This window comes from Phalangium opilio, unplaced genomic scaffold (assembly GCF_054372755.1).
Source record: "Phalangium opilio isolate 3A_F unplaced genomic scaffold, DU_Popi_V2 ptg000031l_1, whole genome shotgun sequence".
NCBI classification, from domain to species: Eukaryota; Metazoa; Arthropoda; class Arachnida; order Opiliones; family Phalangiidae; genus Phalangium; species Phalangium opilio.
The window spans coordinates 13,886,070-13,905,819 of NW_028324158.1; the positions used below are offsets into that span (position 1 = coordinate 13,886,070).

At 34.7% G+C, this 19,750-nt stretch overlaps 5 protein-coding genes across 9 annotated transcripts; 2 read left to right on the plus strand and 3 right to left on the minus strand.

Annotated features, from left to right (window-relative positions):
* Window positions 1–2,978: 2,978 nt before the first annotated feature.
* LOC149690816 (lon protease homolog, mitochondrial-like) lies at window positions 2,979–7,109 on the minus strand. The gene is made up of 15 exons (XM_089870612.1): window positions 6,457–7,109; window positions 6,289–6,377; window positions 6,113–6,232; window positions 6,003–6,034; window positions 5,569–5,937; window positions 5,439–5,497; window positions 5,290–5,373; window positions 5,085–5,216; window positions 4,927–5,015; window positions 4,603–4,864; window positions 4,158–4,541; window positions 3,784–4,090; window positions 3,475–3,713; window positions 3,246–3,410; window positions 2,979–3,182 (listed from the first exon to the last, which is right to left on the minus strand). Exons 1-15 carry the CDS (start codon window positions 6,919–6,921, stop codon window positions 3,039–3,041), a joined length of 2,940 nt encoding a protein of 979 aa, XP_089726738.1. The 5' UTR covers window positions 6,922–7,109; the 3' UTR covers window positions 2,979–3,038.
* Window positions 7,110–7,206: 97 nt separating this feature from the next.
* On the plus strand, window positions 7,207–9,983 carry Vps4 (vacuolar protein sorting 4). Its single transcript, XM_089870702.1, has 7 exons — window positions 7,207–7,497; window positions 7,655–7,766; window positions 7,832–8,208; window positions 8,272–8,390; window positions 8,453–8,815; window positions 8,883–9,111; window positions 9,207–9,983. Exons 1-7 carry the CDS (start codon window positions 7,474–7,476, stop codon window positions 9,306–9,308), a joined length of 1,326 nt encoding a protein of 441 aa, XP_089726828.1. The 5' UTR covers window positions 7,207–7,473; the 3' UTR covers window positions 9,309–9,983.
* Window positions 9,984–12,389, minus strand: LOC149690818 (cysteine desulfurase-like). Its single transcript, XM_089870696.1, has 10 exons — window positions 12,182–12,389; window positions 12,019–12,116; window positions 11,816–11,932; window positions 11,515–11,751; window positions 11,346–11,439; window positions 10,995–11,287; window positions 10,732–10,919; window positions 10,579–10,662; window positions 10,415–10,504; window positions 9,984–10,306 (listed from the first exon to the last, which is right to left on the minus strand). The coding sequence occupies exons 1-10, from the start codon at window positions 12,282–12,284 to the stop codon at window positions 10,243–10,245; spliced, it is 1,368 nt and encodes a 455-aa protein (XP_089726822.1). The 5' UTR covers window positions 12,285–12,389; the 3' UTR covers window positions 9,984–10,242.
* LOC149690819 (uncharacterized) lies at window positions 10,736–17,150 on the plus strand. 4 transcript variants are annotated; one of them, XM_089870600.1, is made up of 12 exons: window positions 10,736–10,850; window positions 12,558–12,624; window positions 12,705–12,837; window positions 12,920–13,108; window positions 13,179–13,633; window positions 13,717–14,853; window positions 14,914–15,490; window positions 15,549–15,707; window positions 15,773–15,945; window positions 16,017–16,328; window positions 16,383–16,490; window positions 16,564–17,150. In XM_089870600.1, the coding sequence occupies exons 2-12, from the start codon at window positions 12,592–12,594 to the stop codon at window positions 16,858–16,860; spliced, it is 3,573 nt and encodes a 1,190-aa protein (XP_089726726.1). In that variant the 5' UTR covers window positions 10,736–10,850; window positions 12,558–12,591; the 3' UTR covers window positions 16,861–17,150. The 4 variants fall into 4 exon arrangements, with proteins under 4 accessions (XP_089726726.1, XP_089726725.1, XP_089726728.1 ...); XM_089870599.1 differs by lacking the exon at window positions 10,736–10,850 and having other exon boundaries at window positions 12,453–12,624; XM_089870602.1 differs by lacking the exon at window positions 10,736–10,850 and having other exon boundaries at window positions 12,453–12,624; window positions 13,179–13,585.
* LOC149690820 (T-cell activation inhibitor, mitochondrial) lies at window positions 17,124–19,693 on the minus strand. Of its 2 annotated transcripts, none has more exons than XM_089870674.1 (8): window positions 19,412–19,693; window positions 19,219–19,275; window positions 18,881–19,148; window positions 18,593–18,813; window positions 18,435–18,526; window positions 18,109–18,353; window positions 17,918–18,049; window positions 17,124–17,854 (listed from the first exon to the last, which is right to left on the minus strand). In XM_089870674.1, the coding sequence occupies exons 1-8, from the start codon at window positions 19,575–19,577 to the stop codon at window positions 17,608–17,610; spliced, it is 1,428 nt and encodes a 475-aa protein (XP_089726800.1). In that variant the 5' UTR covers window positions 19,578–19,693; the 3' UTR covers window positions 17,124–17,607. The 2 variants fall into 2 exon arrangements, with proteins under 2 accessions (XP_089726800.1, XP_089726799.1); XM_089870673.1 differs by having other exon boundaries at window positions 19,219–19,345; window positions 19,412–19,692.
* Between the last annotated feature and the right edge of the window lie 57 nt (window positions 19,694–19,750).

The window sequence follows — 19,750 nt, forward strand, 5'->3', positions numbered from 1 at the left end:
AAGTTACTGTAGAAAAAGCGGATTTGTAAGTTTACGGGTGAAGCCAACATTTAGGGAGCAAGCTCGTAATGTATTTTCAATACGACGCCTGTAGAAATGTTTAACCCGCAATACACCGGTGTTCGGGGGAAAGCTACCCAACAGGGGCTCAGTACAAAATATTTCTCATAGATATAATTTAATTATATTTGACTCTTAATTAAGTCTGATAATTTAATTAAACCTTTAATTAATAATCTGACCATAATGTTGCAAGTAAAATTATCCCAAAAATTCAGGAATGTGTTCAGGAAACCAACTTTATTTTTTTGAATAATTAAAACAGTGTTATTAATAGAGATACCAAGGCTTAATCTCAGGTATTCCCGAATATTTTAGTGGAAGGAAATATAGGTCACGTGACACCCCCTCCGCCCCCTACATCGATAATTTATGGCCAGGTGCATGTATCCGACCCTTACAAATTATTTGGCGCTAAAATTCTTAGAATTCCGGAATATTTTGATCTTTAAAAGTTTTATAAAGAAATCGATTTTTTTTTATTTAAATTTTAGAAATAGTTTCAAGTTTTCGTAACATTTTGTCGTTGTAGAAAGGTTAAGAAATGTACTACTTTCAAAGTTAGGCCTAGCTCTAGACTGAGGCCAAAAACCACCCAGACTGTGTGAGACTTGAGGGGTGGAAAAAATAAAACAATTTTAGAGAGAGGTTCAAATGTAACGGAGTGTAAAATAAAGCCAAAAAAATGACTTTTCCAAGTTTCTCCTTAGCCTGTTCAACTTGTATTAAGTAATACTGAAACTTCTTACACCTCGTCTGTACCCCACGCAACTTTCTAGCTTTGAATTCATTAACTTATTCGAGTTACCAGACCCAACACAAACCGAGTTGTGTATTAAAAAATAAAACAAATGCGAAAAAGAACAAGCTATAGGGGCCGAAAAACTCATTTAAATCTAAAGTACCGTGCACTTTTCAACGCGTCCTTGCTCTCGTATCGATTTGTGGTATGGAAACGCTAGCATCCTCTGTAGCTTTAGAGGCAAATGAAAGAGCCTAAAGGGTTGATATATAAATATGTATAGAAGGATTTCTAATTAATGTTAGGCCTAACGTAAAGAAAACGGGGGCCCTGGGAATTTTGTCTAATTCTCTATCTCTCCTTCGCTCTCTCTCTCTCTCTGATCTAGTTTTACACTCGGTTAGATTTTTATATCACTTCTTTTGTCGTCCAACGCGATGTTACCAAGAAGAATTTGTATCTTGGAGGTGACAGGGGTGTTTATGTTTTGACCCCTGTTTAACCTTAATTACTCAAACCCTGCTTGATATACCTCAAAGTACCAAGTAGCATTGGAAAGAGGAAAATTTATTCTATAAGATTCTAAAAAGGTTTCCTCGTATCTTGTGAGTTCTAACGTACTAAAGTTTATCCATATTCTGACCCCGTGCCAAATGAAATATCTTAAATCCTTAATTACTCGAGCTCTAGCTGATGTTAGCCCCAAATATTTAGTACCGTTTTAAAGATGATACTTGTATCTATCTCACCATCAAACCGTTTGTCTTTATCCAATAAATAACCCGGAGTTACGACGTACCTACCCAGTACCATATTTTGTTCATATGATATTGCTTCTCCAGTTTTACACATCCTCCTTTGTTATTCTTTCTCCCATTTCCATTGTTCCTTTTCCTCATCTAGTAAAATGATAAAGCGGGGATTATTAAGAAGGGCTCGAGATGTAAAGGAAGGGATACTCCTTGCTTCCTTCCATGGGCCCGTCTCCTTCGTTTAGTTTACTCATTAATCAAAACGTCTTTAATCTTCAGGTACCAGACTCTCCCTCCCCGAAACCGCCTTCATTGACGTTCCCCCCATTGTCATTTAGCCCCCCCCCTTGGCATGGACCCCCTGCTAAAACAATTGAACCTATAAATAAACCTGTATAAACATTATTCGGGAAGTCATTATCGACTTGTATTTTCCTATTGTTTATTATTTTGGGATTTAAATGGTATCGCGTATATCGTTTAATTTCAAATTAGGTCAATTTCTAATAGCAATTTATTAAAAGTAGATTTTCTATGTCCATGTTTAAAATATCGCGTACGATTTTACTATGGCGCTTGATTTTGAAGTCCTTTATCTGTCTGCTCCGTTAAAGTTGGTTGCTCAATTTTGATATCGAGGATTTATACACCTGAACATAATCTCTGAATATGATTTCCCGTTGTAGATTAATGATTGGTCAGTTTGAAATCGCGTGCCAGTTTGTGATAAGATCACGTCATTACGAAACAAGAATGAAAATAGACAAATAAGATTTCATAAGGGCATCGCGTTCCTAGACTTTTATAACAGTAAATTGTTATTGAATTCACCATAAATCCATAGTGAAAATCAATTTGTTTATGGTTCGTTTTAAGGTAAAGGTTGAAAGGTGATTTTCCACAAGGTAGACCGAAAATAACGTTTCCTCTCTCTCTCTCTCGGGTCGTTCTGAAGAGATCAGTGTAGAGCTGGGACGGATTGCTTAATGGATTTTTAATGATTTTGTGAAAAATATTGTTCCTTCAAAGCTTAGCTTGGTTTTTGGAAAAACCACAGTAATTATTATTTAATTACCGATAGAACCTAAACAACAGCCGCGATATTTAAATGATGGTTTTGTAATGTTACACCTGGTTCGAAATACTATAAGGTCATTACTTTAAACAAATTATGGGGTTTGCTGGCGAAGAAGTCGTCGTGAAAGTTTAATTAACGGGTATTTTTAATTGAACCATTAGGGAAGGTACAGCGGTATGCCGGTTAAGAATGGTACCTACCTTTACCCTCAAAATGGCCGACGACATAACGCAGTAGGGTGGGGGTGGGGGAGTATAGCGTGCTGACGACACTATAAAGATTAAACTTACTTATTTCCCTTTCATTTTTAAATAATATTATATTAACTCAATAATAAGACATAATAGTTAAATAAATTTATTTATTTATTTATTCTGATAAATGACAAGTCAACAACAAATTACAATTAAGCAAATATGATATCATAAATCTCGCTATAATGACTGACAAAATGAACTTCCAATCCTTCTGTAATATATTCAGGCAAATCAGCAAAATCTTTACGGTTTTCTTCAGGTAAAATTATGGTTTTAACCCCGACTCTTTTAGCCTAAAATCAATTAAAATTAATACGCCATAATTAATCTAAAAGCATGCAATTAAGTATAATTACTGCTATCGTTTTCTCCTTAATTCCACCAACCGGTAAAACCTTTCCTGTCAATGAAACTTCCCCAGTCATAGCGAAATTTTGAGGGACTGATTTCCCCAATGCTAATGACAGTAAGGCTGTCACCATAGTACAACCCGCACTTGGACCATCTTTAGGGACAGCGCCCTGTTTTGAAAGATGTATTTAAAATTAAATATAGGCCTATCTTAATTAAATTAATTTAAATTACCTCAGGAACGTGAAGATGTAAATGAGACTTAATAAGAAAATCATTATCAGGGACTTTAGTCATTAAGAAGGACTTTGAGAATGAGTAGGCAATGTTTGCACTCTCTTTCATGACTTCTCCTAAATGTCCTGTTAATTGTAAGCTACCAATTGGAGGCCCATGCTCACTGTTTTTACCACTGTTCTTATTATTATCAATTGGACGCGATACAACAGTTTCAATGAAAAGTGTGGAACCACCTTTTAATTAATTAATTAATTATAATTAGTAGCTGCGAAATTAATAACTTTAAGACCCAGTTTCACTTACCCATTGCAGTCCATGCTAGACCCATAACAACACCAGGCGGTGTAATATCATAAAGTCTATCATGTGTAAAGACGGGTTTCCCAACGTAATCTTGAAGATTACTGTTATCTATTTCAACTTTTGATACCTCATTACTGACTATCTTAAACGCGCTCTTTCTAAGTATCTTTTCTATATGTTTTTGTAAGTTTCGGACACCACTTTCTCTACAGTAAAATTTAATTAATGATTGTAGGGCGTCATCTTTAATTGTAATTTTATCTTCGCTTATTCCAGAGTTAGTTCTCGCTTGGGGTATTAAGTATCTCTGGAAAAATTATGGTTAATTGTCCCTCCTTAAATTCTAAGTTAAATTAAATTAACATTAACATTACCTGTGCAATTGCAAGTTTTTCTTCAGCTACGTAACCGGACACTTCAATTATTTCCATTCTATCTCGTAAAGGTTCAGGGATTGTGTCAATTACATTTGCCGTGCATATGAACAACACTTTAGACAAGTCCACAGTCACGTCTAAGTAATGATCAAGGAAATTGGCGTTTTGTTCCGGATCTAAGACTTCGAGTAATGCTGAAGAAGGATCTCCTTGATATCCGCGTCCAATTTTATCAACTTCATCTATTAAGACTAAAGGGTTCTCTGTTTTGGTCTTCTTTAAACACTGGATTAGTTTGCCGGGCATTGCTCCAATGTATGTCCTACGATGTCCTTTTATTTCAGCTACATCCGTCATTCCTCCAACACTAAATCTGAAATACTGTCAGAAACACACGCGGTTTTGGTTTAGGGATCTTTGCAAGTTTTCATTAAGGTTTCACCTCTCTATTAAGCGCTTTCGCGATGGATCTAGCTATGGATGTCTTTCCCACACCAGGAGGTCCATGAAAACACAACATTTTCCCTTGAGTTGTCCCTTTAAGTTGGCTAACTGCTATAAACTCTAAAATTCTTTTTTTGACGTCATCCATTCCATAATGATCTTCTTCTAGAACTTCTTTCGCGCGAGTTAAATCCAAGTTTTCTGTACTTGTTTTACCCCATGGGATACTCGTTAACCAATCTAAATAGTTCCTCGTTACGCTGTAATTATAATTAAATTGTTTAATTAAAGTTAAGTGTTGAGTTTTCAACAAAAAAACGACCTAAACTCTGAAGAATGGTTGTCTAAAAATGACAATTTACTAAGTTCCTCTTCTATTACTTCCATAACATGTTGGGGGATAACCAGATCCTAATTATAATTAATAATATTTACCTAGTACTTTATTTTAATTTAAAATTAATTTTAACCAATGCTAACTTTCATTCTTTCTTTAAATTTTTCTTCAATCGCATCTTTATCCTCTTTCTCAAGTCCTAGTTCTTTTTTAATAGCTTTTAATTGTTCCTGAAGCATATATTTGCGGTGTTGCGCCTTAACTTTCTCTTCAACCTAATTAATTAACATTAATTTAACTAATAATCCTTAAAAAACCAATTAATTAAAATTTAAACTTCAATTATACATCTTTTCCAATTTTCTGTTGAAGTTTACTCAATTCCAATTCTTTTTTCAAGAGTGACAAAGCTAACATTAATCTTCTTGAAATCTGAACATTTAAATTTAATTATAATTATAATTAATTTAAAACTTTAATTTATTTATTTATTATACATTTGTTTCTTCTAAAACTTCTTGAAGTTCTTGAGGATCAGCACCAGTTAAGGCAGCTCCTATAAGACAATTGCTAATATACTTATAGTTTTTTTAAGTTAATTTTAATTTAATTCTAATTAAAACTAACCTAAATCAGATAAATACACTGGATTATCTACTACTCTTTGACCAGCTTGAATCATTTGTTGAATTGATTCTCGATATAAAGGATTAAGGGCAATTATATCTCTAATTGTTTTAACAATTTCTTGGGTTAATGCCTTCATTTCTTCATTAGTTTGAAACTTTTCATGTTGAACATTTTCAACTTCCACCATTAAAATTGGAGTTTTTGGACCAATTGGTGGTTGTTCCGTGTTATTTTCTTGTTCTTCTATTTGAGGGGTTTCTGAGGATGTACTGTTCTCAATGGGTAAAGGTTCAGTTGTCTCATTTCTCCTTTTTCTACGACGTTTTGTAATTGTCTCCTCTTGTTGTTGTTGTTGTTGTTCTATGTCTAACAAGACATTGTTACAAAAAGTCTAACTCTAAACTCTCTTGGGAAGTTAATTAGAATCTTACTTGATTCTTCAATGGATTTGACAATTTTAATTCTATTTAAATGTTAATTTTAATAGATTATTTTGTGTTTAAATTAAATTATAATATAATTTTAAATTTAGTTTTCTAACCTTCTATGGGCCATAACAATCATCCTAAGTTTATCCCCCAAATCTTGCATTTCATGAATTTGAACAAATGTTCCAGTGTTGTAAATTGCATTTAAATTATCCACTACGTCAGTATCATGACTATTTTAATAATATTATTAGTTATTTACAATTACTTTTAATTAAAATTATCATACTTTTCATCTTTTAATAAGAAAACACCAGCGTAAGGTTGATTTAAACTAACTTTTCTCCTTATTAAATCAATTAAAGAGGGATTGGTGACCTTTTAAAATTAATTTAACTTAATTACGATTAAAATTAAAACCAGGGGATGACTTAAAAGGTGGAGAAACTATTCCTACCTCAATAATCTTGATAAACTTTGGGAAAACGGGGTTTCTTGTAACAGCTATGACTGGAACTTGAGGCCAAACCTCTGGAACAGTGACAGGTGCAATAACCCCTCCCATAGTTTGTATAATTGGGGTTCGTATTTCAGGAGGAGGTGGTGTGGTCGCGCTAGGGTCATCTTCACCACCTCCATTATCATTAGGGTTTTGTTTATCACTGTAATTTCTCCGAGAGATGTAGGTAACTTTATTGAAACTGTTTATAGTGTTTTGTGTAACATTGGGCCATGGTTCTTGATTTCTACCGGTTAATATTGATCCAGAGTACGATAGTGCACACAAATATCTTGAATTTTGCGTAAATTTGGTCCCCTGGACCACTTGGAGGTTGGGAAATTCGCGCCCAAATGAGTGTTTAACATTTCTGTGCAAGTAACATAGTGTTCTAGGTGATTTTCCTAACGCTAGTGATAACATTTTTACTGAAAAACTTTACACCTAACCTATCTGGGTTTTTATAAATGATTTTAAACAATTAAAATAATTACTTTATCGTTATTATATAACAAAATTCGCGGTGAAAACGCGATGATGCAACCGCAACTTGTAATTCCAAAAACGGAACTTTAAAAGACACGTGGTTTATCGTGTCAAAAGGGTCATCCAATAGGGAGCGCCAGCTGTCATTACAAGAAAATGCCAAGGAGTGATGATACTCATGTACACAGGATAATACTCATTTTTAAGCCTATATGCCGTAGAAAGTCTAATATTTGTACGTTTCGCCTACTAGGTACTTTGTAGCTATCCTCCTAGTTTTTTAGTAAGTCGGCGGGTTGCGGAATGATTATGACATAATTTTTTGTGTCACCAATTGAAAAGTATTGTTTTGCATATAGATAACAAATTAATATAACTCCCACGATTGGGAATGTGTCAATATCGAGTCTATTAATTAAAGTTCTTAAAATATAGTGAAGTTTTAATTTTTAATCGTAAAAATCCGACTAAAGTCTAAAGGCCTTTCTAATGAGTACTGGAGGAACGTTGCAGGTTTGATCATTTTTATAATTGAAGTTAAGCCTTGGTCTCTATAATCAAACTCAAATATCAAAAATATTGAATGCCAAAGGGTGTTATTCTTATTCTTTTAATATTATGATATGGGGGAAATGGTTTTAAAACTAAAAAAAGTGTTAATAACTATCAGAAAGCCATTGATTTGGTTACCAAAGCTACTGAAGAAGACAAAAATAAGAACTATGCAGAAGCATTAAGATTGTACGAACACGGAGTGGAGTATTTTCTCCATGCAATCAAATGTAAGGGTTTATCTTTTAATCTATGATTAAAAGGTCACGACTAAGAATGAATTGAACTAATTCAGATGAAGCTCAAAGTGACAGAGCTAAGGAAAGCATTAGAGCAAAGTGTCTTCAATATTTAGAAAGAGCGGAGAAGCTCAAAGACTACCTTAAGAAAGGTCATGACAAAGATAATAAAAAGAAACCGGTTAAAGCTGGTGAAAGCTCGAATAAGAAAGATGATTCTAGTGATTCTGATGGAGAAGATCCTGATAAGAAAAAGTTACTGAGTCAATTGGAAGGAGCCATTGTGATGGAAAAACCAAACATCAAATGGTCCGATGTTGCCGGTTTGGAGGGAGCCAAAGAGGCTTTGAAAGAAGCTGTGATTTTACCCATAAAATTCCCTCACCTTTTCACTGGGAAAAGGAAGCCCTGGAAAGGAATCTTACTTTTTGGGGTTGGTTAAACCCCCTTATTTTTATATTAAGCAGTTAGGCCTAATTTTTAACCGTAAATTTAGCCCCCTGGAACTGGAAAATCATATTTGGCTAAAGCTGTAGCTACTGAAGCCAATAACTCTACATTTTTCTCCATTTCTTCATCAAGCTTGGTGTCTAAATGGCTTGGTGAAAGTGAAAAGTAAACCCTATTATTTTTAGGCCAATATTTTAACCAAGTTATTAATGGTTAATGACTTATAGATTGGTTAAAAATTTGTTTGAAATGGCCAGACAACATAAACCCAGTATCATCTTCATTGATGAAATAGATTCTTTGTGTAGTTCTCGGTCTGATAATGAGTCCGAGTCGGCCCGTAGAATTAAAACGGAATTTCTCGTCCAAATGCAAGGAGTTGGCAATGATACTGACGGGATTTTAGTCTTGGGGGCTACAAATATTCCTTGGATTCTTGATGCAGCCATCAGGCGGCGTTTTGAGAAGAGAATTTATATTCCTCTCCCTGAGGAACACGCCAGATTAGCCATTTTTAAATTACATATTGGGAATACGCCTAATACACTTTCGGAAGAGGATTATAAGGTTTTAGCAAAGAAAACCCCAGGGTAAAATTAATTAAAATAGTAATTTAAACCCTTAATTAATTAACCTCCGAGTAATTTTTAATTTTAGATTCTCCGGAGCTGACATTTCAGTTTTGGTCCGGGATGCTTTAATGCAACCAGTTCGTAAAGTCCAAACAGCCACCCATTTTAGAAGAGTTAGGGGTCCATCCAGGGATAACCCTAATGTTATAGTTGATGACCTTTTGACCCCGTGTTCACCCGGGTCTCCTGATGCTATTGAAATGTCCTGGATGGATGTCCCCGGTGAAAAATTGCTAGAACCAGTTGTTAGTCTGGTAAGTAATTGCTAGAACCCGACCCCCCCCTCCCATTAACTAAAATTAATTAACATAGGTTAATTAACAACTTAATTAAATGGTTTTAATTACAGAGTGATGTACTTTTGTCACTAAATAATGCAAAACCAACTGTTAATGAAGATGATTTGATTAAACTTAAACAATTTATGGAAGATTTTGGTCAAGAAGGTTAATTAAGTTGAAACATCCTGGTTAAGTATTTAAATAAACAAACAAACAAAGAAAACAGTGGCCTATATTAAAAAACAACAAACTATAGATGAAAAACAAATCCACCAATTTTTTTTATTTTTGGTTTTAAAAACTGAGTTATTTCAATTAAACTAAAAAAAAAACAGTTTCAAAAAAGCTCTGCTGGATTCATGGGGGAATATTAATGCTGTAATTAATTTAAAAGGAAACATTAATTACAATTAGCTTCTGAAATCTGAATAAATAAATAAATTAGTTTGTTTTAGAAAAATTTTATTATTTATTTATGAAGAAAAATAAATATTAAAATTAAACTAATACTAAACTATAAAAAATTAAAATGATCAAATTCAAGGTTTATCAGTCACTATCAGTATGTATGTATATATTTATCAGTAAGAAGTTTGGCCATTGATAAGTCTATTTTTTTCTGAAATGCTTTAAAAAACAAAAAACAACTGCAGCAACAAAATTAGAAGAAAAAAACGAAAATTGTAAATAAAATTCAGGAAAAACTGTTAATTAATTAATCCATCCCCTTTTTGTCAACTGCTAAATAATTACTCCTTGCCCCACCCCCATTCCCCCCTCCCTGATATTTTTAAATCTTATAAAAAAAATTTTTGTTTTCAATGAATAAATTTAAACTCAATTAATTACACTTTATTTAAAACTAAGCCTAACATTTTTATTTTAATTTTAACATGTACATTTAATTTTTTTACATCAGCTTGTGTAATCTTACTGGTTGTTTTGTTTATTTTCTTTTTGTTTACTTTAGGTATTAGAGATTTTTTCTTGGTGTTGGAATTGTCAGAAGCGCTAATTAATTTAATTTAATTTAATTGAACGCGTTTAAGTAAAGAGATGGTTGCCAAGCAATTGATGTCAACTTAAGGATCTCTGCCTCAGTCTTTAGTGTTGAGACCATTGAATTGTTTTCAAGTCTATTCCTTCCTGCACCATCTCCCATAAAGGACTGTTGTCGGAAAATAAAATAAAATAAACAGTTAAGTATTTATTCTTTTAATTATCATTAAATTAAATGAATTAAATCCCTGTTAGAATTAAAATTAATATAATATACCTCATTTCCCTTAATTTTTTAACGTGGTAAATGCATCTTTCAGCTGTATAATCAATTTCTTCCTCTGTTGTGAATCTCCCAATTCCAAATCTGAAATTAATTAACTAGAATTAACTTTAACCCCCACTAAATTAAATTAAATTAACTTAATAATAAAATAATACCTTATTGAAGAATGGGCCAAATCTTCATCAGTTCCTATAGCTCTTAAAACATAAGAGGGTTCCAATGAGGCTGAGGTGCAGGCACTAAAGTTTAAATTAATTAATGCAAATTAAATTAATTAACTTAAAATTAAATTAATTATTAATCACTACCTTCCAGATGAAAGGGCGACATCTTTAAGGGCCATTAACATACTCTCTCCTTCAACACAACTAAAGGATAAATTGACACATCCCGGATAATTGAATTGTGTGTCACCATTCCTGATAACGTGAGTCAACTCCGAGTTTATTTTATTTATTAGACGATCTGATAACCTTTTAACATGTTCCAAATCATACTATAATAAGATTTAATTGAGATTAACTATAATTAATTAATTAATCATTAGGGAGTTTTAATATATATCCATTACATCCATTTCTTGCATTGATATTTCGCAAGCAGCCCCTAAACCAACTGTTAACGGAGTTGGAACAGTTCCACTCCTCATTCCTCTTTCTTGTCCTCCTCCATTTTGTAATGGTTCAACCCGAACTCTGGGTCTACGTCTAATATAAAGTGCCCCAATCCCTTTAGGCCCGTAAATTTTGTGCCCGCTAATTGACATTAAATCAATTTTCATCTCATTAACATCAACTGGAATTTTTCCAACTGCCTGAGCGGCATCGGTATGGAAAAATACTTTTTTAGATCTACATAATGCTCCTAAAATAATTAAGGTTAATTAACTTAATTTAATAATAATTAATTAATTAAGGTATACCTATTTCTTCTACTGGTTGTCTAACTCCTATTTCATTATTAACTAACATTATCGATAGTAACGATGTGTCGGGTCTGATAGCTGATTCTAATTCCTATCAAGATTTAATTAGGTTATATTATTCTTAATTAATTAATTAATTAATTAATTAAGGGGGATATTGTCTCACTTTGAGATCTATAAGTCCGGTTTCTTTCACTTTTAAATACGTTACGTCAAAACCTTCAGATTCCAGCTTTCTGCAAGAATCCAGGACGCATTTATGCTCAGTTTGGGTCGTTATGACGTGTTTTTTCTTTGATTTGTAAAAATTAGCGACTCCTTTAATTGCTAAATTGTTTGATTCAGTCGCCCCACTTGTAAAAACTATTTCTTTAGCATCTGCGCCAATTAATCTCGCGACTTGCTGGAATTAAGACTAAAATTAAACCCCTTAAATTAAATTAACTTTAATTATAAAAAAATATTACTTTTCTGGCGTGCTCCATGGCATATTCACTTTCCCAACCGTAAGCGTGGGTTCTGGAGTGGGGGTTACCATAATGAGACATTAAATATGGCATCATTGCGTCTAAAACCCTGGGATCCTTTAAATTAATTTTAAATGGGTAAAGATAATTAAAATTAAAATTAACTATAAGCCACATGGGGACAGGGTTATATAACTGCTTACAAGTGGTGTAGTAGCTTGGGCATCTAAATATAATGGCCTCAAGTTGCTCCCAAGAACTTCTAATTTATTGTCTTTCAAAGCTTGCAGTCCCCCCGTATCTAAGGTTTTAATTACGAAGTTAATTTTGACTTTAAACTAATTGACATTAACTTAATTTAATTACCTATCGTTTCTTGTGTTTTAATTTTGGGTTGTGATTTTTGGCCTCGCTGAATAGAGAGTTGAAGGCATTTCGAGCCGTGCTTTCGAAGTAGTGTTTTCAACATATTTTAATTTAATTGCCTTTAATTATTACAAAATTTTAATTTAATACGCGTCGGTATGGACTCTTGTCCCTGAAGTCAACAACACACTGCGCTTAGTGCGTAATTACGCAATCCCGGTAGGTAGCGCGCAATACGAACTCGTCGGTGATTGGTCGAATTCAAATGTGAAGTGGGAAACGGTTTCTTTAAAAATATTTTTATGTTATTTTTGGAGCGGTTGTAACGTTGTGCGGTTCGTTGTAACTTTTCGCCGTTGAATTTTAAATATTTCAGTTAAAATTTGGGTGTTTTTAATTAACTTTTGAAGATGGAAGATATGGAGATTGATGCCTTTGCGCAGGTAACGAAATTAATTTAATTTAATTTAATTAAGTTTAATGTTGTAAGTTAGGCCTAATTAAATGTTAAACGGAATACTAGAAAATGCTTGAAAGAACTCAAGCTAGACGCGATATGATAAATAAAAAACTTCCAAATAATACGGAACAAAGAAAACAAAGGGATGCCCTTTTAGAGGATAAAATTACTCAAAATGAATATTCCACAAAATCTGGTTAGTTTAAATTGTTATAGCTTAAAAGCTAGCCCACACCCTATGCCATCCCATGATCATACTAAAGTCTAAGTTCCATTAGCCCAAGAAGATACGTTAAAACGTAAAAGCAATGATGATGAAGCGGCAATCTTTAGCCCCAAACGCCGTAGTATTGAAGCCCCTAAAGACAATACGCAAATTGATAAAGAAAATTATGACACTGTTGATATTGTCAATGAGGTTTCCGCTCTTAGGGGGTTAGCTGCCTTGAGGAAAAAAAATACTGATGGTAAATTACTAGTTTTTTCAATTAAATAAAGGCAGCCCGTCAGAAATAAACTCGCAATATTTCCATACAGAAATCGCTGGTGTATTCTCCTCTAACCCCACTTCCTCGCTTAAAGCCCTTGAAAATGAACCCAAACCCGAATTATCTAATTCCCCTCACATAACTCACGCCCGTAGTAGATTAGCAGCGCTTGCTAGCAATATTAACCAATGGGAAGATGATTTAACCGTGCCAAAGCCTGATGAACCCAAATTTTTGATTCCTAAATCCCCAGCTAAACAAAATAGCACCCTTTCTACCCCTAAATCACCAGCTAAACAAAACGCAATGCCCCTCTCTGTGCCTCTAAAATCACCCGCTAAGCAAAACCCTAAAGCATGCGAGAAAAGTGTACTATCTCCGGTTAAAGAAAAGGTGGCCGTTTCGGAAACTAAGGTGGAGGTTGCTGTTGTCCCAAAAGCACAACCAGCAAAGCAGGTGAGAACAAAAAAGCCAATTTGGGATGACCATGTCATCGCGTCTTTGGTGAGTTTAAAATTGAAATCAAAGCGATGTCTTTGATTTCAATTTTAATTCCGATGTTACAATTAACATTCGTTCACCATTAGGAAGCGCAAGGCTTCACTAAATCCGCATCCGCGTCAACTTTATCATACAAATATGAGAAAAACGCTGATAGTACCATCAGAGATAGAATGAAGTTGTTTGAGAACCAAAAAAGTGACTCAACCAGCCCCAAAAAGGCTGCGACATTGCCACGTAAATTGGGCCCCATTTCCGACGTCTTTAGTAACTCCAAACCCGAAACTCCGATTCAAACCAGTAAAGCGTCAGTGACCTTAAAGGTCCCTGTTACCCAGCCTCAAAAGGCGGTTGAAACAACCCCTAAACCTTTGGCAACCATCTTGAAACCAATAGCAACTACGCCTCAATCCACCCCAGTCAATGTTGACCCGGCTAACTTGCCCCTGTCGGCTCGTCGAGCCATGTTTGAGACACCGGTCACCCCAAGCAAAAACACTTGCGAAACACCAGAACTTCTGTCTGTAACCCAGAGAACCGCTTTGTTTGAAAAAGCCATGAATATGTCACCAAACAGAGAGAATGTCGCCAATAAACCAGTCTTCCCCAAGATTAATTCCTCGAGTACAATTAGCGCACCATCCATGGCACCTCCAAAGACCATCGTAACAACACCCACTCAAAGTGGAATTTTGAAAAACGATGTATCAGTTAAGGATGAGTCTGCGAAAAAAATCGTTCATTTCTCTCCGACAAAGAGTGTCGAGGCTCATACAGCTCAGTTGCAACAAAACTTGTTGGAGAAGGTCAATAAAACCACGACAAATGATATTGCCAATAAAATGATTGAGGAACGTAAAAAGGAACTTGAGGAATTGAAGAATAGATGGAACAGGTCGCCAAAGAAACCTTTTAATCCTTTTGGACAACCTAAGGAAGATGAAGATGAGGACTCTGATACGGAAGATGAATCCGATAAATCGCGAGAGGTTTCCACGAATGATGCTGAGGAATCATCCATTTCGAATTCACCCATTCCTCCTCCACCACCGCCCATGCCTATCATGACGGCGAGATATGTCGAGGAACAAACGCCAAAGTCAATGACACCCCAAACTAGTTTCAATACTGAATCAAGATTAGTCTGTGAAAAATTTGACGAAATGTTGGATGATGTCTTGAATGAATTTAGTAGTAGTTCCGATGAGGAACAAGAAGGATCTGTAAGTCATTTGTGGTCCAATGGGATCCTTTCGCGCAATTTTAATCCTGTTGAATTTCAGCCTTCGCGTTTATATCCTTCATTGTCGAAACTTAAAAAATTGGAAAACAGTCCAAACAAACTCAACGTATCCCCTCCCAAAAGCATTCGATATGTCGAAGAACATACGCAACCCGACCCAACAACACCCAAATTGCGATATGTCGAGGAGGAAAGTGTTTCCACCGATGACTCCTATAAGGATGACGACAATATGACACCAATGTCAATGCCTTCGACATCGAGCTCGGTTTCTCCGAACAAACCATACATAAACCCAATCAGTCACAAAGAGGAATCGCCCGTTCTGACTCATTCCATCAGTCTGTATCGACGACAAAATCAACAGTTGAGTAACAACAGCACGCCGGTTCATGTTGTTAAGAGGAATGTTGAAATAAACCTGAGTCCGGCGCATCAAGAAGACAATGAATACTTTGAGGAAGTTCAGGAAAGAATTAAACAATTGCAAGAAGATTTACATCGACAAGATGTTCAAGTTAAACAAGCTTGTCAAGCTTTGTTTCTATGCGCTGCTAAACCCGAATTTTTCGGTTCAACCGAACACGTTGAAGGAGAGAGACTTCTACTGATAACCAGTACTTATTTTCAAATTAATCTTCCTCGTTCAATGGATTAATTAACGTCCATTAACAGCTCACAAACGAAATGCCTGCAAAAATTCTATCGAACAACTTAAAACTGAAGCTGCACTTGGGTTTAATCCAGCTGGTGAACGCGGGACTTTGTCCATATCTGAAATTAGACTTCCATTGAAACAGGAGTTCTTGCAAGCTCAACTTGGCGGACAAATGCGTAATGATCGCGAATTCCTTCCCTGATTAATTAATTAAGGATTTAATTACACTAATTTCTTTTAGACGAATCAATTCATTACTTCTTTTGCTTGATACGTTATCGAGAGAAAGTGATTGCAACTGAAATGTTGAACACAAAAGATGGAATCACTGCGGGAACTTTTAGTTTCTCTAATCACATTTGTCTTCAGGATTTGAGAAGCAACTTTTCAGTTTTGTTTGAAGTTTACGCTTTGGTAAGACTTAATTAGCGTGTAGGTACTTTATACTGACAATTACTGGAGTGGCGGTAATTAACAATTTTTAGCAAACAAGCGCCCGAACCATTCCTCACGATCGCAAATACAATATTCGTAAAGAACACAGCAAATTAAAGATAACTCCTAAGAATAAGAAGCTGGATTCGAAAGTTAAGGCGTCCCCTGCATTAAGTACTCCCGAACCCAGAGAAAGGGCGTCCAATTTTGACGTTGTTGGCATGATTCGACTTAACATTGAGAATTGTCGGAGGCGAGTTTTGTCTTTAGAGAAAGTACCCTCGCAATCTCCCATGGAAGGAAGAGTTACCATGAAATTAAAGTTGTGTACTGAACAACCAATAAAAGAAAAGGGGTTTTTGGTAGGGGACTTTTGGTTTGGGGGTTTTTAAGTTTTTAACAACATTTAATTTTAGACTATGTTCGAGGATGTAAGCGGATTTGGAAACTGGTACCGAAGATGGTTTGTCTTATCAGGAAATTTCCTGTCTTATTGGAAATATCCTGATAATGAAAAAACTCAGGTAATCAGGGCTGACTTCCGTCGTTTTGCGTGGTTTAAAAGGATTTCTTAATCAAGTTTTAACCATTCTAAAGGCGCCCATGGGTACTATTGACTTGAGACAATGTATCACCCCTGAAGTTGGTCTGATTAACCCCAACGTTTGCGTTCGAAAACATACCTTCTCTCTAATGAGTGTTAGAACAAAGAAGAAAGACGACAAAGATAATTTGGTCTCTCAGAGTCACAATGCTTATGTCACAACCGAACATCGTTTATCAGCTGATACCAAGGAGGAAAGAATTCTTTGGTGCACACGTTTAAATCAAGCATTGGATATTATTCGAAAATGGGATCCCGAGGCTTTAAGGCCTCTTGAAATTAAAACTTAAGAATTCTGCGGTAAGATGTGTATATAGTAATCAAGAGAGACGGGACCGAGGGCGGGGGGTTAATAGTTCGATCCTTTAGTTCTAGTTTTAGTTTAAACGTGAAATATTTTAAAGCACATTATTTTTAAAATATTAATGATTATAATTTAGAAGAAAAGCTGGTTCTTTGACGGCAAATATATTATATTTTAAAAGTTAGCTTAATTAACAAAAACCACACGCATGCTTGCTTAAAATTATGTAAAATTTAATATTTTTCTACGTTTAATTAAAATTCAAAACAAATTTAATAGGTTTTAGCATTTTACATTATTGTAGGAACAAACTCCAATAATTTTATATAAAATACAAGGTTTTATTTATTAATTTTTTGCTCAAAATTTGACCAAGGCCTTAATATTAGGCTTAACTCGCCACTAGTACGCGTACTATGGACTCAGAGTACTCAAAAAAATATGACCAGGGCCCAAATATTAGGCTTAACTCGCGAGTAGTACGCGTACTACGGAGTCCGGAGTACTCAAAAAATTTTACAAAGGCCTTAATATTGGGCTTAACTCGCGAGTAGTACGCGTACTCTGGACTAGAGTACTCAAGTCCGGAGTACTCAAAAAAATATGACCAGGGCCCAAATATTAGGCTTAACTCGCGAGTAGTACGCGTACTATGGACTCCAACTCTGGAGTACTCAAAAAATTTTACAAAGGCCCAAATATTAGGCTTAACTCGGGAATTTCTGACCAAGGCTTAACTTTTATCGGAAATTTTCCAATTCCATGGGATACAAATTTCACCATCTTGTAAAACTGAGTAGAAATTAGTTACTCGGATGTAAGAACCGCGTAAAATGGGGCTCCAATATTGAGAATTTTCTATTAATCTTTCTAAACAACTAATCATAAGATTGGGTGTAACATTATTGTCCTTTTGAAGGGACTTTATACCCAAATGATACATGGCTTCATCTATTGAAACTTGTTCACGATATTTCTCACTAAAAAATATAAAATTTAGTTTAGTTTAAAAAGGTTTTTGGGAATTGTGGTGAGTATAGTACCTATTGTACTGTTTCATTTTTTCCTCGGCATTTAACCTATTGTCAGTTATAAATCCAACCAATAAAAAGGCGGGACAACCAGCTGGTACTATAAATTGACCAGTAGGTGATAGCATTAGTGGTCCAGCTTCCCTGTGAAGTTTAATATAGTTTAATTAATATTACTTTAATTGTAAATTAATAATTAGTACCCTTCAACTACAAGTTGGTATTTGGTAAGCCTTCTAGGCCATGAATCAGGGTAACCATGTTGCCAGCGATATTTATATAAGGCAGATGCTAGCTTTCCTAATTGGTTAATATATTTCTGCACCATGACTGTGGGTTGAAATTTTCGATGGTCTATTTTAACGCCTAAAAGAACATCTGATAGGGCTCTTTCAGCATCGGGAAGTTGATGAAGAAATTGGTCATATAATGGCACATTTTGTAGAAGCTGTTATGTGTTGTGTTGAATTGAAGTTCAATTTAATTAATTAAAGTTAAAATTATTAAGATTAATTAGATAGTTGCCTGCCTCTAGCCACGTGTGTTTAACATGACCACTGCTTAAAATAATTTCCCCTTCAAGACTAACACCGGTTTGAGTTCCAAAGACCAAAGTTCTGCCTATAATTAGTTCAGAATCAGAACTAAATAAGTTCGTGACTTAAACTTATTAGAAGTAATGTTTACCTCTTAAAACATTAACTTCCATTGGAAATTGTTGAATTAGACTATAGAAACTTTGTAGACATCCTCTTAAATGAGATAATCCCCAACCACAGTCCCAAACTATCTCGTTAAGCTCTAATCCTTCAACTAAGATGTTACTTAATCTTTCAATTTCTTGTCTGACTGGATCACAATCAGCTGCCCGTTTCTGAGCTTTATCAACGTTATCTTTTAACCATTTACTGCGGTTAAACTTAAATTATTAATATATATTTAAGCAAATTAACATTATTTTATTTGGTTACTGACCTAAAGTCAATTTCATCTACTCTTTTAAATCTGTCTCTAAAATCAACCGTTTGTTCATCTAACGCAGCCCCACTCCATTTGATATCATCTCTAAATTTAAATTCCTTTGATGAAAAGCCACCACCCCTTGTTTCTGGTGGTGGTTTAGGTGGCTTTTTTATTGCATCAATATAATTGGTTGATAAGTGGCAGGTACTTAAAATTGTATGGACAGTTGCGTGTAAATCATGGCTTTGTAGTTTAAAATTCACAGTTTTAACTTCTCTTGCTGAGAAATTAGGTGTTTAATTACAGTTTATATTTTAATTTAGGCCTAAATTAAATTAAACCAATCCTACCCTCATGGCTATTTTTTCCACTTGTGTCCCTTACGTAAAATGTTACATTTTTTGGACCTGGAAGAACATTTTTAAGTAATGATTCTAGGTAGGAATTTAGTTCTTTCAAAGAATTTTCATTGACTTCCTATGGGAATTTGCGTGTAGTTAGTTTTGAACATTTTTTTATTTAAAATTAATTTATTTAACTAACTTTGGCATGAGGTTGTTGCCAAAATAAATCGGGATGTACTGCAAAGTAAAATGGTCGCAGAGCTGTTGATAATTCGTGGGAAGACATACTTTTGATTTTGAAGCTGTAATTTCTTAATTGCGATGCCGAAATGCCTTTCAGATTCGAAGTTTTGCATATAAAACATCGTTTAATCATCCATAATGTTTTGGGTATCGATTTATTCATGTTTTTATTTAATTCACCAGTTGCAGGTATTGCGCAACAGTTTGTTTACAAATTTTTTCCTTCATAAGCAGACGAGGCTAAGCTTACTTGATTCAATTCAGTTCTATACCTTTTCTGTTTCTATACCTCTGT

What these genes read in the sequence shown, in the direction of transcription:
- LOC149690820 (XM_089870673.1), bottom strand. Translation starts at nt 19,618, where the DNA reads ATGAATAAATCGATACCCAAAACATTATGGATGATTAAACGATGTTTT. An exon ending in GGCAACAACCTCATGCCAAA is followed by an intron (nt 19,346 to 19,411) that starts GTTAGTTAAATA and finishes AAATTCCCATAG; the next exon opens with GAAGTCAATGAAAATTCTTT. An exon ending in AAAATGAAACAGTACAATAG is followed by an intron (nt 17,855 to 17,917) that starts GTACTATACTCA and finishes TATATTTTTTAG; the next exon opens with TGAGAAATATCGTGAACAAG.
- LOC149690819 (XM_089870600.1), top strand. Translation starts at nt 12,592, where the DNA reads ATGGAAGATATGGAGATTGATGCCTTTGCGCAG. An exon ending in GAGGAAAAAAAATACTGATG is followed by an intron (nt 13,109 to 13,178) that starts GTAAATTACTAG and finishes ATTTCCATACAG; the next exon opens with AAATCGCTGGTGTATTCTCC. An exon ending in ACCATGTCATCGCGTCTTTG is followed by an intron (nt 13,634 to 13,716) that starts GTGAGTTTAAAA and finishes GTTCACCATTAG; the next exon opens with GAAGCGCAAGGCTTCACTAA.
- LOC149690816 (XM_089870612.1), bottom strand. Translation starts at nt 6,921, where the DNA reads ATGTTATCACTAGCGTTAGGAAAATCACCTAGAACACTATGTTACTTG. An exon ending in AGTTTATCAAGATTATTGAG is followed by an intron (nt 6,378 to 6,456) that starts GTAGGAATAGTT and finishes TAATTTTAAAAG; the next exon opens with GTCACCAATCCCTCTTTAAT. An exon ending in AAGTTTTAGAAGAAACAAAT is followed by an intron (nt 5,374 to 5,438) that starts GTATAATAAATA and finishes TTAAATGTTCAG; the next exon opens with ATTTCAAGAAGATTAATGTT.
- Vps4 (XM_089870702.1), top strand. Translation starts at nt 7,474, where the DNA reads ATGAGTACTGGAGGAACGTTGCAG. An exon ending in GTACTGGAGGAACGTTGCAG is followed by an intron (nt 7,498 to 7,654) that starts GTTTGATCATTT and finishes AATAACTATCAG; the next exon opens with AAAGCCATTGATTTGGTTAC. An exon ending in TTAGCAAAGAAAACCCCAGG is followed by an intron (nt 8,816 to 8,882) that starts GTAAAATTAATT and finishes TTTTAATTTTAG; the next exon opens with ATTCTCCGGAGCTGACATTT.
- LOC149690818 (XM_089870696.1), bottom strand. Translation starts at nt 12,284, where the DNA reads ATGTTGAAAACACTACTTCGAAAGCACGGCTCGAAATGCCTTCAACTC. An exon ending in CCCAAGCTACTACACCACTT is followed by an intron (nt 11,933 to 12,018) that starts GTAAGCAGTTAT and finishes ATTAATTTAAAG; the next exon opens with GATCCCAGGGTTTTAGACGC. An exon ending in TATCAATGCAAGAAATGGAT is followed by an intron (nt 10,920 to 10,994) that starts GTAATGGATATA and finishes ATCTTATTATAG; the next exon opens with TATGATTTGGAACATGTTAA.